The 15,527-nt window shown below is 46.1% G+C and overlaps 2 protein-coding genes across 2 annotated transcripts; one reads left to right on the forward strand and one right to left on the reverse strand.

Annotated features, from left to right (window-relative positions):
• Positions 1-303: 303 nt before the first annotated feature.
• On the forward strand, positions 304-4,187 carry irf5 (interferon regulatory factor 5). Its single transcript, XM_044021256.1, has 9 exons — positions 304-647; positions 1,174-1,364; positions 1,868-2,054; positions 2,348-2,373; positions 2,462-2,489; positions 2,569-2,835; positions 2,964-3,353; positions 3,423-3,541; positions 3,626-4,187. Exons 2-9 carry the CDS (start codon positions 1,191-1,193, stop codon positions 3,812-3,814), a joined length of 1,380 nt encoding a protein of 459 aa, XP_043877191.1. The 5' UTR covers positions 304-647; positions 1,174-1,190; the 3' UTR covers positions 3,815-4,187.
• A 256-nt stretch (positions 4,188-4,443) lies between these two features.
• On the reverse strand, positions 4,444-14,729 carry tnpo3 (transportin 3). Its single transcript, XM_044021249.1, has 23 exons — positions 14,472-14,729; positions 12,507-12,707; positions 11,774-11,847; positions 11,522-11,678; positions 11,269-11,412; positions 11,002-11,177; positions 10,781-10,919; positions 10,061-10,207; positions 9,859-9,966; positions 9,679-9,770; positions 9,449-9,588; positions 9,155-9,346; positions 8,469-8,560; positions 8,296-8,372; positions 8,151-8,211; positions 7,891-8,031; positions 7,664-7,780; positions 7,475-7,569; positions 6,598-6,754; positions 6,344-6,511; positions 6,146-6,258; positions 5,417-5,500; positions 4,444-5,022 (listed from the first exon to the last, which is right to left on the reverse strand). Exons 1-22 carry the CDS (start codon positions 14,589-14,591, stop codon positions 5,440-5,442), a joined length of 2,772 nt encoding a protein of 923 aa, XP_043877184.1. The 5' UTR covers positions 14,592-14,729; the 3' UTR covers positions 4,444-5,022; positions 5,417-5,439.
• Positions 14,730-15,527: the final 798 nt, after the last annotated feature.

Consider the following 15,527-nt stretch of genomic DNA (forward strand, 5'->3'; position numbering starts at 1 on the left):
AAATTGCAGTTTTTATGAATGACATTTGGTCTTCTGGAGTCCTGGAAACCACGCCCCCACCGATCAATACATAATCAAAACACAGAGTCTATAAATAAATCATATCGAATATTTACATTTAAATAATACTGCTGATGTTAACACACTATTAAATTCATAATTATACTGTTATTTTTATTTACATTGATTCATTATTGATTATTAATCGTCTTTCGCACTGATCAGTTGTCAGTGTTGCTGTTTTTAGTTTCCGGCGGAAGCAGGAAGGGCGGAGCCACAAGTTTTGATCAAACTTCTGTAAAAGGAAAAAAAACCTTGCACACTTAAGTTAAGTAACGCACATGGAGATAGCGCTAACAGGAAACAGCCTCACAATAAAATCCTGTAACTCCCTGGTTTCACGTTCCCTCGTAACTGACGAGCTTTTATTTTTTAAAGTCGTGAGCGATCATACCGGAATTAGCCTCGGCGTTTTTTCGGCTTGACTCGGATTAGAGTGTTTCGAGTTTTCGATCTTGTTCACGGGTTTAAAAAGTCGTTGACCCGCACGACCGGACGTTTGTTTGTTTGTTTTTTGTTTGTTGTTGTTTTTTTACGTCACCGTGAAGCTTCAGAAGATTAAGATCTGAACCCGTGACCTGGAACAGGTGAGTCCAAATCACTGCACCCACCCACACACACAGGGCTCGTGTAGCTATTCTTTTAAGACAACTAATCCCTTACCTTAACCATAACCAGTAAATGCCTAACCTTAACTCAATTTTAAACGTTTGCCCTAACCTCAGAAATGAGGTTCTGCCTCATTAAGACCAGGTTTTGGTCTCCATGAGTACTACTGGTCTTGACAAGTTCAGCTTTTGTTTTGTCAGGAATTTACATTGACTTCCATTTTTGCACACAGCCTAACCAAAGCTGTATTGCTAACCTTAACCATAACCAGTCCTAACTTAAACCAGTTCCTCAGAAAGGAGGTTTTGCCAGGTTTTGGTCCCCATGAGGACTACTGGCGATCGGGTGATCAATCTGATGTGTATCGATCTTGATCTACACAAAGTCACATTTATCACACTTTTAATTATCAGGTGTGTGTGTGTGTGTTGATCACTAACTCAGGTTAGTGTGTTTTCCACATGACACTGACAGTTGCCACGGTAACCATGTCCTCCCCCTCAGCCTCACCATCGTCCACCATGAGCGTTCAGCCTCGCCGGATCCGCCTGAAGCCATGGCTGGTGGCGCAGGTGGACAGCTGCAGGTACCCGGGTCTGCAGTGGCTCAGTCCAGACCACCGACTCTTCCAGATCCCCTGGAGACACGCGACGCGCCACACGCCAGTGTCGGAGGAGGAGAACACCATCTTCAAGGTCTGACCCACACTCTGTGATCAGTTACTGTGGATCTGTTGAAAACAAACAAATAAACAAACATTTATCCTCTGAGGAACCTGCAGTCAATCACGAGGCTGAAAACACTTTAATGATGAATCAGCAAAACAACATGAGATGAGTTTTAATGAATAAAACAGTCAATATATATTTATATATATACGTATATATATATATATATATATATATATATATATATATATATATATATATATATATATATATATATATGTATATATATATATATGTATATATATATATGTATTTATTTATTTTTTAAATTAACTACATAAAAAATTTCATTTCAGTCCTGGTAAAAGTTGAAGTGATGATGTCACTTCCTCTTTTCTGCTTCTGCTTTGACTTCCTGTTCAAACTGGATCCAAAGAAGTTAATTGTCATGAGGTTTCAGATGAGACTCTGCCTCCATGTCATGTGGCTCTGTCTGTCTGTCTGTCTGTCTGTCTGTGTTTGTTTTCCAGGCGTGGGCGTTGGAGACGGGTAAATATCAGGAGGGTGTGGACGAACCCGACCCTGCGAAGTGGAAAGCGAACCTTCGCTGTGCTTTGAACAAGAGCCGCGAGTTTCAGCTGAAATACGACGGAACCAAAGAGACGCCGGTGCAACCGTACAAGATCTACGAGGTCTGCGAGCAGCCGGGCAGCGCAGGTGAGGTCACGCGTCAACACAGGCAAGAGCACAGGTGAGGTCACAGGTCAACACAGGTGAGGTCACAAGTGAGGTCATAGGTCAACACAGGTGAGAGCACAGGTGAGGTCACAGGTCAACACAGGTGAGGTCACAAGTCAACACAGGTGAGAGCACAGGTGAGGTCACAGGTCAACACAGGCAAGAGCAGGTGAGGTCACAGGTCAACACAGGCAAGAGCAGGTGAGGTCACAGGTCAACAACTACCTGTTAATTGCACAATGACTTGTCTGACTCTGTTTTCTCTTCTTCAGATGTCGTGGATGACGATGATGACGAGGTGAAGATGAAAATAAAAAAAAAAATTTTTTTAAATATTTTATTTTGTTACATTTCAATTTTAGAACTTTTGTCGATTTTTTTCTCAGATGCCGAAGCTGACAGACCTCAGCATCAGTGAGTCACTGCTCTGTCTCCACAAGTTGGTGTGTGATGTCATGTAATGACGTTGTGTGACGATGTCATGTCTCATCAGACCCCAGGATCATAGACCCCGCCCCCTTCAGCTCGTTTCCCACTCATTCCGAGGAGAATCCGTTTGGTCGCCATATGACGCCGGTACCACTCCTCCCTGTGACCTCCGACCTCCAGGCTCAGAGCTTTAATGGACCAGTTAACACACTTCAGGACCTGGACTCCTTGCCACCCTCTGCTGGACCAGACCTGATGGAAACCAACAGTGTGGGTGAGATCCAGAACCAGGCAGAGCCTCAGAAGTATGACCTTCTGAGCAGCGTCCCACGTGAGTATGACCCCTGTCCTTAAATCTGACACCACACCCTAGGCAGGAAGTCTGAATGTTGGACCTTGCCCTGGTCCAGTACCAGTAGGGATGTAGTTCAGAGGATGTTTGTTTCTCTGTTGTTACAGTAACAGATCTAGACCTGAAGTTCCAGTACCGGGGCAGGATGATGGGGTCTCTCACCGTCAGCAACCCTCAAGGCTGCCGGCTGTACTACGGCCACCTGGAGCCGACGCCGGAGCAAGTGGACCTGTTTGGACCGGTCACCCTGCAGCAGGTCCTGTTCCCAGGTACATCTGAAATCCAGAACCAGAAGCAGCGGTTCTACACTGAGGCTCTGCTGGACGTGATGGACCGAGGTCTGATCCTGGAGATGTGGGAACAAGACATCTATGCCGTACGCCTGTGTCAGTGTAAGGTGTTCTGGTCTGGACCAGGTATGTCTGAACAGGGTCCACCGAACCCCATGGAGCGGGAGAGGAAGATCAAAGTGTTCAGCCTCAATGAGTTCCTGCAAGGTGACGACTTTGAAGACCCGAAAATGTCTCTTCATGCAGTTCAGGTTTAAATAAAGATTCTGTCCTTAGGTTTGATCCTGTTCCAGAAAGGTGAAGCTCCAAACCCACCACCGTTTGAGATCTACTTCTGCTTTGGGGAGGACTGGCCCGACCGCAAACCAAAGGAGAAGAAACTGATCATCGTCCAGGTAACGTGACAGTGGGGAGCGTCCCAACACTTTGGACCTGAAAGATGTGGCCGACGTGGCTCATCAAGTGGTTCCTGTCCTCAGGTGGTTCCTGTCGTGGCTCGAATTCTGACGGAGATGTTCTCTGGAGAGCTCAGCTGGTCCACGGACAGCATCCGACTACAGATCTCCAACCCAGACGTGAAGGACCAGACGGTGGCACAGTTTAAAGAGCTGCAGAAGCTCCTGCAGAGCCAACACATCCAGGGTCCCTGGACCCCCAACGTGTCCTGATCTACAAATCCAGGGTTCCTGGACCCCAAACATGTCCTGATCTACACTAGACCTGGAACCACAAGACTCACCTGGACCTTGAAAGGCATGACTGATGGTGAATGAATGTCCCGTTTGGGCTCTTTAGGGAACTTCACGCCGCCGCGTCGCTTCCCATCACAATATTTAAAGACAATAAAGGAACATTTTCAATGTTTTTAACTGAACCTTAAACTGTTGCGATGTCAATTTCAGAGGCGTGTTTTATATTCTCCCTCAATGTCTCCAGAGGACGAACCCTCAGATTTTAACTTTCGTCACAGGTGGACTCGTCAGTGACATCATCTGAATTAGTTTGTGTTTTATAATAAATGTCAAAATGTCCTCAACCTGATTTCCTGTCTATATTGATCATTGACGGAACTTCCTGATGTGCGGTCAAGGTGAGACGGCGTCATCACATCACCCAGAAGGCCACAGCGATCCCACCTGTTCACATACAGACTGAAAAGAGAAACCGTGAAGTCAGATCTGGTTTTCCATGCAGGCTAATGCTAACCCAGACTAACTAACCCCATCAATTTTTTGGGTTAACCTACATGGCGGCGCTCTCTGATGATGTCACACACTTGCACACTGAAAACATTCGCTAGTTGTTTCAGTCGTTTTTTTTTTTATTGTTTACAACAAGGCTACATCACCGATGATGTCATGGTGTCAGTCTCTCATTACCCACAGTTCACTCTGTCTCACTTTGTGGAAAAAAAAAAAAACAACTAAAATTCAACCAAAGTTAAAAAGGTCAAAGGTGACGCCAAATCCTCCATCAGGCCTTCTGGGGCAGCCGATCGCCCAAAAGCAATATGGGAATTTTTTTTTGGCTCATTGTTGGCACGGACAAAAAACATCACGACCAAAGTCCGAAAAAATAAATCTCTTAAAAACGTCCATGATTTCTCACGAGTGGAGACCCCGCAACAGGACTCCTCCAGGCCCCGCCCACCTGACGCCCTCCTCAGGTGAGGTCAGGGGGAGGACTCAAACTCCGTCAGTCCTTCAGAGTGATTCTTCCCGTTTCACTTTTTAAAGTCCCCGGTCTCCGTCAACCAATGACCATCTTCGTCGCCACTGTGGTCGTCTCCGTCACCTCCGTCTCGTCCCTTTGATCCTCGTCTGCAGAAGCAGCCGTTTGTCGTCACCTCTGAACGTTGGTCAACGAAACATTTAACCTGGAAGACGAGGAAGATGGTCATGTCACAGTGATGTCACAGCGCAGTGTCAGTTACACACCGCTGGGTTATACAGTGGTGTGAATAGTTAACCAGTTAACCAGTCACCTGGTTGGGTATGAATTGTGACCTCTGACAGTGTGGCCTGGTCTGGTGTGAACAGTGACCTGACTTGGTGTGATGTGAACAGTTACTTGAAGTGGTGTGAACAGCTACCTGGCTTAGTGTGAACAGTTACTTGGTATGGTGCAGATAGTTACTAGAACAGTTACTTGTTGTGGTGTGAACAGCAACCTGGTGTAGTGTGAACAGTTACTTGGTATGGTGCAGACAGTTACTAGAACAGTTACTTGGTGTGGTGTGAACAGTTACTTGGTGTGGTGTGAACAGTTACCTGGTGTGATGTGAAGGGTGCAGCTATCGGAACAGTCTGGTAAACTCTCTGATGGCCCAACAGACCTGTTTACACTCCTCTGCACTGAAAAGACACAGAAACATGGATGCAACAGTGAATATTTTGTTTTCCCAGGCAGAATTATGATGTTGAAACAGGTGTTTGTGAACTCGAGGATCATCGACGCTGAGGCAAGTTTAAACTTGCTGTGTTCCACACCGTGTGATGAGTCGCAGCATGACTCACCCGCAGTTTTCTCTGATCAGGGAACACGCGGTATCGTGTTATAACATGACAGAAGTTGTTTGACTTTAGTGTTTTCACAGACTATTGTCATTGCGACCGGATCACTTAGGACAGTGGTTCCCAAGGAAAACCCAAACCCCTGTCCAAACGAATTACAAACATTTATATGCAAAAATAAACAGCAGTTGTAGGTTTTCGTTCCTATTCTCACAGCGTATATAAAGCCAAGGTAACTCTTTTGATATCAGTGAGTCTTTGGTACTTTTACATTTCTCAGACATGATTTTTAGTTTCAGGTACAGACTGATGAGAGTTCAGAGGTCACAGGGATGTTGGTAATAAAGATCTCCCCATGTTCCCCATGGACTTATGACGTGTCAGTCACTCAAACCTGAAATAAAACACCTGCTAGCTCAGCAACCAATCAGAGGCGTGTAAATCAAAAACCTAGAAAAACATCACCGGCTGTGTCGGGCGACTCACCTGGTGACCTGTTTGTGGAAGTCCGTCAGCTGTTTGTGAGTGACAGTCACGGCGCCTCCTGACGTCTCCTTCGGTAAACCTTTCAGAGCGTTTTCTAACCAGCGGCAGAACGTCTGCAAACACACACACACACAGTGAGAACCTTCAACTGTCACCCGACGGTCACATGACCAGGCGCTGACTGGTGCGTTCACTCACAGGTCGGTCGAACATCATGAGCTCCCACAGCACCTCTGCGACGTCGGGCAGCGTGTACGGCGGCAGACAGAAACAACACGAGTGCATGAGCTGCGTGACGAGCTGCTGGCCGTGCTGCTCCAAGGCCTGACCAATCAGCTGCTTCCGCACCTCGAAGTCGTCCTCGTGCTAAAAAAACAAAAAAAACAACGCACATTATTAACGCCTGCAGGCGCAGACTTCAGAAGACGCCCGCTGGCCGCGCGCTGACTCACATCGTTGGCGACTCCTGTGTGGATGAGATCACGGACAAACTTCATGACGCTGCAGTTGGCGTCTCGATGGTCCAGTGAGGTGGCGGCGATGGCACACTGGATAACGTGAACGATGATGCTGCTGCTGAGTAACGTGAGCGGACTCCTCTGCACGAACCTGAGAACGTCACACGGAAACCTCAGGTGAGTCCGCAGCAAAAAATAGATCGTCAAAAAGTGGACACAGTCGTTCAATTTCTTTAGGATATCTCGACGAGCCACTAGGGGGCGACTATCGGTTGTAAAAAAGAAGTCAGCTGGATCTCGATTAACCCTCAAAGCTGCTTCACACTAGCGATGAGCTGATACAACGCTCAGCATCGGTCCGATATTGGTCAAAATCACTGGATCAGATATCAGACAGAGATGTATTTCAACAGCATTAGCTGAGTCATGTTGTGCACACTTTATTACTTTTTATTTCTAAAAAAAAGGCACAAATGTGTCGTTATCGGCTAATGTAAAATGTCTGTATCGGAACGGTATCGGCAGGCACTCGAGTTAGCGATATCGGTATATAACATAAAATCCACCGACCCGGACATTTATGTCATCAATCGCTTCGATTAAAACATGGACTCTGACAAAACTGCGTCCCCATAACTGCAATGCACCACAGGAAGTGCCCATTTCTACAAATAACTACAATCTGAGCCAACAAAAAAAAAGAAGAAACTGGGGTTGAGTACTGAGACATGTTGTGGGTGGCTTATTTCTTCTTTATGGGAGAAGAATATTTGTTACACAGTCGGAAAATTATGTCCATCATTAGTCTTCGGGTTAAAGTTGTACCGCTAACTACACAAAATGGCAGCCGGTCACGTGACCTGCCACATACCTAGTCGCCAGCCTGAACAGGTCGTCCACGGTGTCAGGATGGTTCCTCAAACCGTTTGGTTGCTCCAGCAGCTGGAAGGTCGGCATACAGAGTGCCTGAGGAGAACGAGAGGAACACCTTCATCATCATCATCTCTGCGCCACCAAGTGATGAGAGCGCGTCGGCGCCACCAGGTGGTGCATGTATTACCTGTAGCATGTCTAGCAGTCCCTGCCTGCAGCCCTCCTCCATACCGTACTCGTCCACTAGGATGCTGCCCAGGTAGAGGAAGCACGAGTGTGGATACAGCTGGTACACACTCACCATCTGACCAAATCACAAACACACACACGCGCGCGCATCAGAATCAAACTCCACGTCTCCGATCGGTCGCAAATCACGGCGGCGACTCGACAGTTCGCGCACACGCGTCTCACCTGAGTGACGAGCGGCTGCAGCAGGGAGGCGGAGCCTTTCCCGACGCACCTGACCGCGAACCTGAGACAGCGACAGCATCGCTCCACGATCCTGTTGTCGGCCTGATACGTGTTCAAGGTGTTGGAGAGCACGGGCCAGATCTGCAGGGGAGCACAGGTAAGTCACATGATGACAAAGAAAGATCACAAAGGATATACAGGTGACGACGAGAGAGTCACATGATACAGATATATTAAAATATGATTGACAGGTGTGTTACCTCCTGAATGACCTTCTGACACGGGTGAGTCTGTCCGTTCTCTACGATTGGATTTGTATGTCTGAAAAAACGTCAGTGAACAGGTGAGTGAGTGAGTGACTACTGAATGAATGAATGAATGAATGAATGAATGAGGTGAACTCACCTGAAGATCACAGCCAGTCTGTCGAGCCACACCGTGGGATCGGCCGATTTACCGTTTGTCGAGTCTTCTGCCAGAAGCTGAAATGACATTTTATTTTGAAAGACTCTGTGAGGCTCCTTTTCTGGCGTAGTATTTTTGATTAAAGGTTCTGCTGAACATGTGTGACCTCTGACCTTTTTCAGGGCCAGCACCTGAACAGCACACAGGTCACTGAGACACTCCGCGATCTTCTCCAGGGGAAGACGAGCCAGGACCAGAGCCGTACCTGCACAGGTAAACACAACAGGTGAGAACGTTCCTGAAGATGTCTCCACAATCTGAAGATGAAGACGTCTCTACAACATGAAGACGTCTCTACAACCTGAAGACGTCTCTACAACCTAAAGATGAAGACGTCTCTACAACCTAAAGATGAAGACGCTCTACAACATGAAGCGCGTGAATCTCTACAACCTCGAACAACCTGAAGATGAAGACGTCTCTACAACCTGAAACGTCTCTACAACCTAAAGATGAAGCGTCTACAACATGAAGACGCTCTACAACCTAAAGATGAAGAGACGTCTCTACAACATGAGACGCTCTACAACCTAAGTCTCTACAACCTGAAAGAAGCGTCTCTACAACCTGAAGACGTCTCTACAACCTAAAGATGAAGACGTCTCTACAACATGAAGACGTCTCTACAACCTAAAGATGAAGACGTCTCTACAAGCTGAAGATGAAGACGTCTCTACAAGCTGAAAATGTCTCTACAACCTGAAGATGAAGATGTCTCTCAAACCTGAAGATGATGAGGTCACTAAGAACCTGATGAGGTCAATAAGAACACTATGAGGTCACCACAGGTGTGCCGTACCTTTTAGCAGTCCGATGGCGGCCTCTGACGACAGGGCGAACGAGTCCAGGGAGCGTGCGATGTCCAGGAGCCCGTGAAAGTGTTGGGCCATGTGATCTCTGCACACGGAGCAGATGTTGTGGATCGCCTTCGCCGCCGCTGACGCTAGCGATTTTTCTCTGAGGCCTTTCATCAGGTAGCTCAACACTGGGTCTGACAGGAAGTACACAAATCTTTCAAAGTTAAAGTCTGATACAGACGAATAAAACAAAAATAGGAAAAACCCTTTAAAGTTTTTTAACAATATCTTCTTACCCAGAAACCGTGGGTTCCTGTCCATCACCTCGCTCATCTCTCCAACCAGCTCGATGCTCGTGTACCGAACCGCCATGTGGACGTTTTCGGGAAGTAGAACCACCTGCTGCAGAACCTCACACAGCGTCGGGTTGTTTTCCCTGCAGAGGAGCATAAATTATATTAATCAGGAGTCACAGACTCAGGAGAATCGGGACAGGAGAGGGACGTCGGGTGCCGCCGGTACTCACGGGTCAACACTTTTAGCGATGGCGGCCATGATGAAGAGAACGGCCTCCGTCACCTCCCAGGGAGGGCTTCCATCTTTTAGTGTGGAGTAAAGCTGAGGAGGAGCAGAGAAGAGGCGGTGAAAAACATTTTCAGAGAGAATACGTTTGTAAGAATGATTCTTCTAGAAAAAGTAAATCCACCTGAGAGAAACATTCCATTGATCCAACGAGAAAAATCACATCTTTGACGAGGTCCGACACTCTCATCCGGAACTCTCCAAAGTCATCCGTGTCCTCGGGGATTCCTTCCTGTGGATTTGATTAATACCGAAAAAGGGTTATTTTAAATCGGGTGAGTGTCGGCGATCGACGCAGTCATGATCAAAGTGAGGAGAAGTCTCACATGATCGGGGTCGAGCTGACAGTGTCGAGCCAAACAGTGCAGAAGTCTCTGGATGTACGGTCTGAAGATGGTGTTTAGTGTCACGTCGTTGATTTTGTACAGATGTTCCCCGAGACGATACCAGAAGTTGAAGGAGATTTCAACCACCTGCACAACAATGAGATGAAAAACACATGTGAAAACAAACACAACAATATGAAGCAACATGTACAACAAACACAGTATCTATATTTAACCAAAGGAAAACACATTCCTCTGGTGTTGTGTTAGTTTGTACTGCAGATGTCATTCTGTAGCAGGCACGTGATTGTCCTATGTTGTCATGTCACCTTTCTACCTCGTTCTGTGGTGCCATGTCGCCTTTCTACCTCGTTCTGTGGTGTCATGTCATTTTTCTACCTCGTTCTGTGGTGTCATGTCATTTTTCTACCTCGTTCTGTGGTGCCATGTCGTTTTTCTACCTCATACTGTGGTGTCATGCTACCTCGTTCTGTGTCATACCTCGTCCTGTGGTGTCATGTGGTTCTGTGGTGCCATGTCGTTTTCTACCTCGTCCTGTGTCACCGTCCTGTGGTGTCATGTCGTTGTCCTACCTACCCTAATGTCGTGGTTCACCCCCTGTGTGGTGCCATGTCGGTCCCTGTGTGTCCTACCTCGTCCTGTGGTGTCATGTCGTTTTTCTACCTCGTCCTGTGGTGTCATGTCGTTGTGTTGTCCTACCTCATACTGTGGGTGTCCTGCACAGATCAACAGCAGCTCAAGCGTCCTCAGGTCTCCTGTCCCCTGACCTGGACTCCTGACTGTTGTCTCCAGAAACGTCTCACACAGCTCAGTGAAGATCCTGCAGTAGTTCAGAACTCTGAAACACACACGCACTCGTTAACGATGACCCACACTCAGTCAACAACCACAAACACTTTTTTTTCCCCCTGCGTCCTCACTTGTCCAGGTCTTCTCGTGCTACAGCCATGTGATACGCCGTCTCCAGCGTCAGGACGCCCTGGAACAGCTGCACCGCTAACGCCATGTGGTGGTCGACATTCTCTATGGCGTAGAGTGCTGAGCAGACGCAGTCCGACGCCGCCTCGTGGAGGTTGGTGGAGGTTTCATCCCTCTGCTGTGGAGATTATTGCCGTTTACATGTTAATCTCCTGTCTTCTATGTAAATAGGAAGCAGACGTGACTTTTGACAGCAGCGTGGCACTCACCAGGACCTGGAAAAGAACCATGAGCAACTGATTTGAAGCCATGAAGTTGCTGTCGAGGACGCCGAGGTTGAACCAGCTGCCCAGACAACGGAACACTTTGATCAGCATCTTCTCGTCGTTGCCCGTCTTCTCCACACACGACGTCTGTGATCAAGAACAATAATCCCAGAGTCTGAACATCTAATCTCAATCAATATACTACTATGAAATACTCAATCGATAAATATGAAGGGATTAGAGTAAACGAACGGACCAGCAGAGTGACCACGGTGCTGGAGTAAAACGCCAGATCCTCGATGATCTCCGTCCTGCGATTGGCTCCGATCCGCAGCGATCGACTGTGAACCTCCTCCGGCAGCACGGTGAGGATCTCCACCAGGAAGGGCATCGAGCTGACGTCACTGTTGTACCTAAGAGTGGGCGGGGCCAAGGGACAGGTGACGTCACTCTCGGCGCCGACGACTGACAGTCATGACACACATGAAACGACGCCGGCAATGCTTACTTTTCTATGAGCGTGTGAACGCATCCTTTCCACGACGCCATCTGCAGGGCGAGATCTGCGATTGCCAGAGCGAGCTGACACAGAAACACATCGACCAATCAGACGCAGAGAAACCGATCCTAAACCTCATTCACAGGCTTTAAATCACCACAGATCAGACACAGAATGATTGACAGTTCATCGCCAACAAATAGGGTTGCACAGGGGGGCAGAAAATTCCCAGAAGGTTTCCATGGGATCGGGAACTTTAGTTGGGGAATTTTACAAATATTCCAAAATGGGAACTTTCCATGGGAGTTATGGGAATTATTGCAACCCTGCTGAAAAATACTTCCCCCTAGGGTAATGTAATGTTAGCATAAGAAAAAGTAATTGGGGTGCAAGATTTAATGATTATTAATCAACTACTTAATTAATCAACAAATTCTATTATTGATTACTCATTTGAATGTTTTTTATCATTAAAACAAGTTTTAAAAGTTAACATTTTCTGGTTTACTTGCTTCATATCACAAAAAACACCATTAAAACTTAATAATTTTCAGTTTTCTAAACAAAACCTCATCATTTTGAGGTTTGAAAAACACTGTTTAACATAATCTGTACTAAACTATTAATCTAGAAAACAAAGGACAGATTATTTATGAAAACAAATATTCGTTGAAATATTCGCAGTCCTAAAGGAGAACGAGGACCAGGTCCTCTCACATGGTCTCAGACTGAACCAGGTTACCTGTGTGACGATGATGGGGGACAGGTCTTTCAGGTTCTGGATGTGGGTCAGCAGAGAGTCCCGCAGTGCATTGTGGGTCTCCGGCGGAAGCTCAAAGAAGGACGTCTGGATCTTCATCTTCATCGTCTGCGCAGCGAAGTAACACGACTCAACGTCCTGTTTGAGCTGCAGCAGCTGATCCGAGATCTCCCACGCGTACATCTGGAACACGACAGGAAGTGATGTCACACGTCTCTCAAAAACTGCCACGTCACGGTGTGGAGAATGACTTGGCATTAATGTTGCCTGCAAATGTCAGTATTAACGTTTTTGTACCTGTTGGATGACGACACGGTCATTCAGTTTGCACTAATCCTGGATTAGATTGTCAGATTACGAGGGACTGTATAGTGTAAGAGTTTTCAAATTCCAGAAGACGGCAGTTATGACACAACATGGACGTAAGCTGCTGTTAAACCACACAGACAAAGATTGACAAGCGTCTATAGAGAGATCGAGTCTCCACTTAACAGCAGTACAAGAATGTAAGGAGGCTTCAGGTGAGGGGCGGAGCCTCTGTCGAGAAGCAGAGGTGGGGACACGCCCACTCCTGTGGTATGAGTATAGACAGTATATTTAAAAAACAAACAGAGCCTTCTGGTTTCCTGGGTGAAGTCAATCAGGAAGTGAAAACATACTGAATAGCTGATTTATAATGATAATGATTTTCCTGAACAGTTAATGGTCTCACGGGACACAAGATATTGGACTTTTTGCTTTTTTCCATTATGCCGATTTATCAGAGTGTTTAAGTTTGTGTACATTTTTAAAGCCAATATTTGCCAATATCGATGTTGTACCTATAATATTGTGCATCTGTTATGGTCTCGAACACTAATTCACGAGTTTCAGGTCTTCTACAATATAAAACAGTATTTTACCAATTAGAGGAAAATGGACGATAAAAGTACGACACATTTTAAAAAGAACACCTGTGTGATTGACAGCTGGTATCGTCCAATAGAGAGGCCTGATTCCAGTTGCAAAACTTTTTCTTACCGTTGCTGCTTCTAGTTCGTTCTAATTTCGAAAACCAAGCATTAAAAAACTACAGTGGAGAGAGAAACAACTTCCTGTTTACACCGACATGCCCGGTGTACCGGTCTGTTCATGTTGAGGTGTTTTAAGTGTGTTAAAAAAGTTCTGGCATGACACACAGACAGATATTTATCAAATGACAGAGTGATGTCATCATTCTTTCAGCCAATCAGATTTTAAGGCTAATAATAATAATAATCACAAGGAGCAGACTGTGCTAAAAAAAAACCTGCTCATCCTAAAATACTGACCTCTGACCCCAGAGACAGGGCCCCACCCTGCGATACAGAAACTCACTTCATCAACATATTTGTACAACAGGAAGTAAGACTGATGCTCACTGTTACAGCTGTGGGGACTTGTATATATTTGATATTGATCTAATCAGAATCATTGATCGGTTCGTTTGATCGCCGGCAACAATGGCGCCGACTGCGGCTTAAATCCACACTTTTTTGAACGGAGTTTGGTTTGGAGCCACAAATGAAACGAACTTCGGTGTCAGCCGTGACTCACGGACTAAAGTGAGTCGCAGCAGTCATGCTAGCACTAACACGGCTAGCGGTGTGTGGCAAACTGGGCCCCGATCAAACTAAAACACGGAAGTTCAGTGGAAATCCGCCTCGTTTTACCGTTTGCACACGAAAAAAAACACGGCAAAAGTGACACGGCGTGTATGTGTCAACGCTAGCAGGCTAGCACGGGCTAAAGCTGCGTGTTTTCATCCATTCATTGCGTTAGCTCGGTTTAGCTGTGATGCTAACAGGAACCAGCGGCTCCAAGACTGCGCACTTCATTTACGCCGGGTCTTTTCAGCGCGGCTAAACATTTGGACCCGGGTCCAGCGGGACCACTTGAGACGCTCGCCGGACTCTCCCATTTTCTTACCGATCTCTGTAGCTCCCCGAGCCACACCGAGGCTCGCTCCTTCCCGGCCGGGTCCGGGTCGTGGTACAGGGCTTGGACCGCCTGGTAGACCAGGGTCAGGTTCGGTTTGCCCCCCTCCATGACTCGGCTCAGAGGCGGGTTTCAATAAGGCAGAAATGTAACCAACAAAGCGGATCCGTGACAGTCCTACACGGCCTGAACGTCGACCGCCATCTCGCACAGGGTTCCCGCGTGCAACCGCGACGTGTCCCGACTGGAAACGTGGGCAGGAACAAAAAAGTTCCTGCTCTGCCGGGACGGAACGATTTTATTCAGAGCGACTATATATATTCAACATGGCTGAATTTGAAGTTCTTCATCATTATCATCACCTTATTAAACGTTTTATTATTATTATTATTATTATTATCATCATTATTATTATTATTATTATTATCATCATTATTATTATTATTATTATTATTATCATCATTATTATTATTACTATCATCATTATTATGAGCTGTACAAACTAAATGTTCAGAGTGGCTTCAATCACGTAGTTCACATGTACAATATCACCTGAATTATTAAAACTATTTGACACAAATTAACTGAATCGTTTGTGAAACACTATTTGCACAGTAAAGAATGAATGAATAATTAATGTTTGACTGCATGTATGAGGATCAAACTGAAGTGTTTCTCTAAAGCCATGGTTCTCAAACTGTGGGGTGTGCAAGCTTCCTCTGGTGGCACTGGAAAATCAGAAATACTGATGTACTGTATACCAGGGTATGTGATCGGAGAAAATTAAACAAATAACAAAGAAAATTATTAAATAATTACTTAAATGATAATAGTTAGTCATCTCTCGCTCCATCTTCATCTCATTTCTCTATACCAGTGTGTGAAGTGAGGAGGAGGAGGAGGAGGAGGGAGGGAATAAATCTGCCTTCTGTGAAAAGTTTGTAGCTGACTTTGCTTGGTCTATTCACACCACTGTATTTTAGCATTGGTGATAATGGTGTTACATTGAGAGCTCAACATTTTCTCAGGTGCTACTTGGTATAAAAA

Source organism: Solea senegalensis, linkage group LG3, assembly GCF_019176455.1.
Source record: "Solea senegalensis isolate Sse05_10M linkage group LG3, IFAPA_SoseM_1, whole genome shotgun sequence".
Lineage (NCBI taxonomy): Eukaryota > Metazoa > Chordata > Actinopteri > Pleuronectiformes > Soleidae > Solea > Solea senegalensis.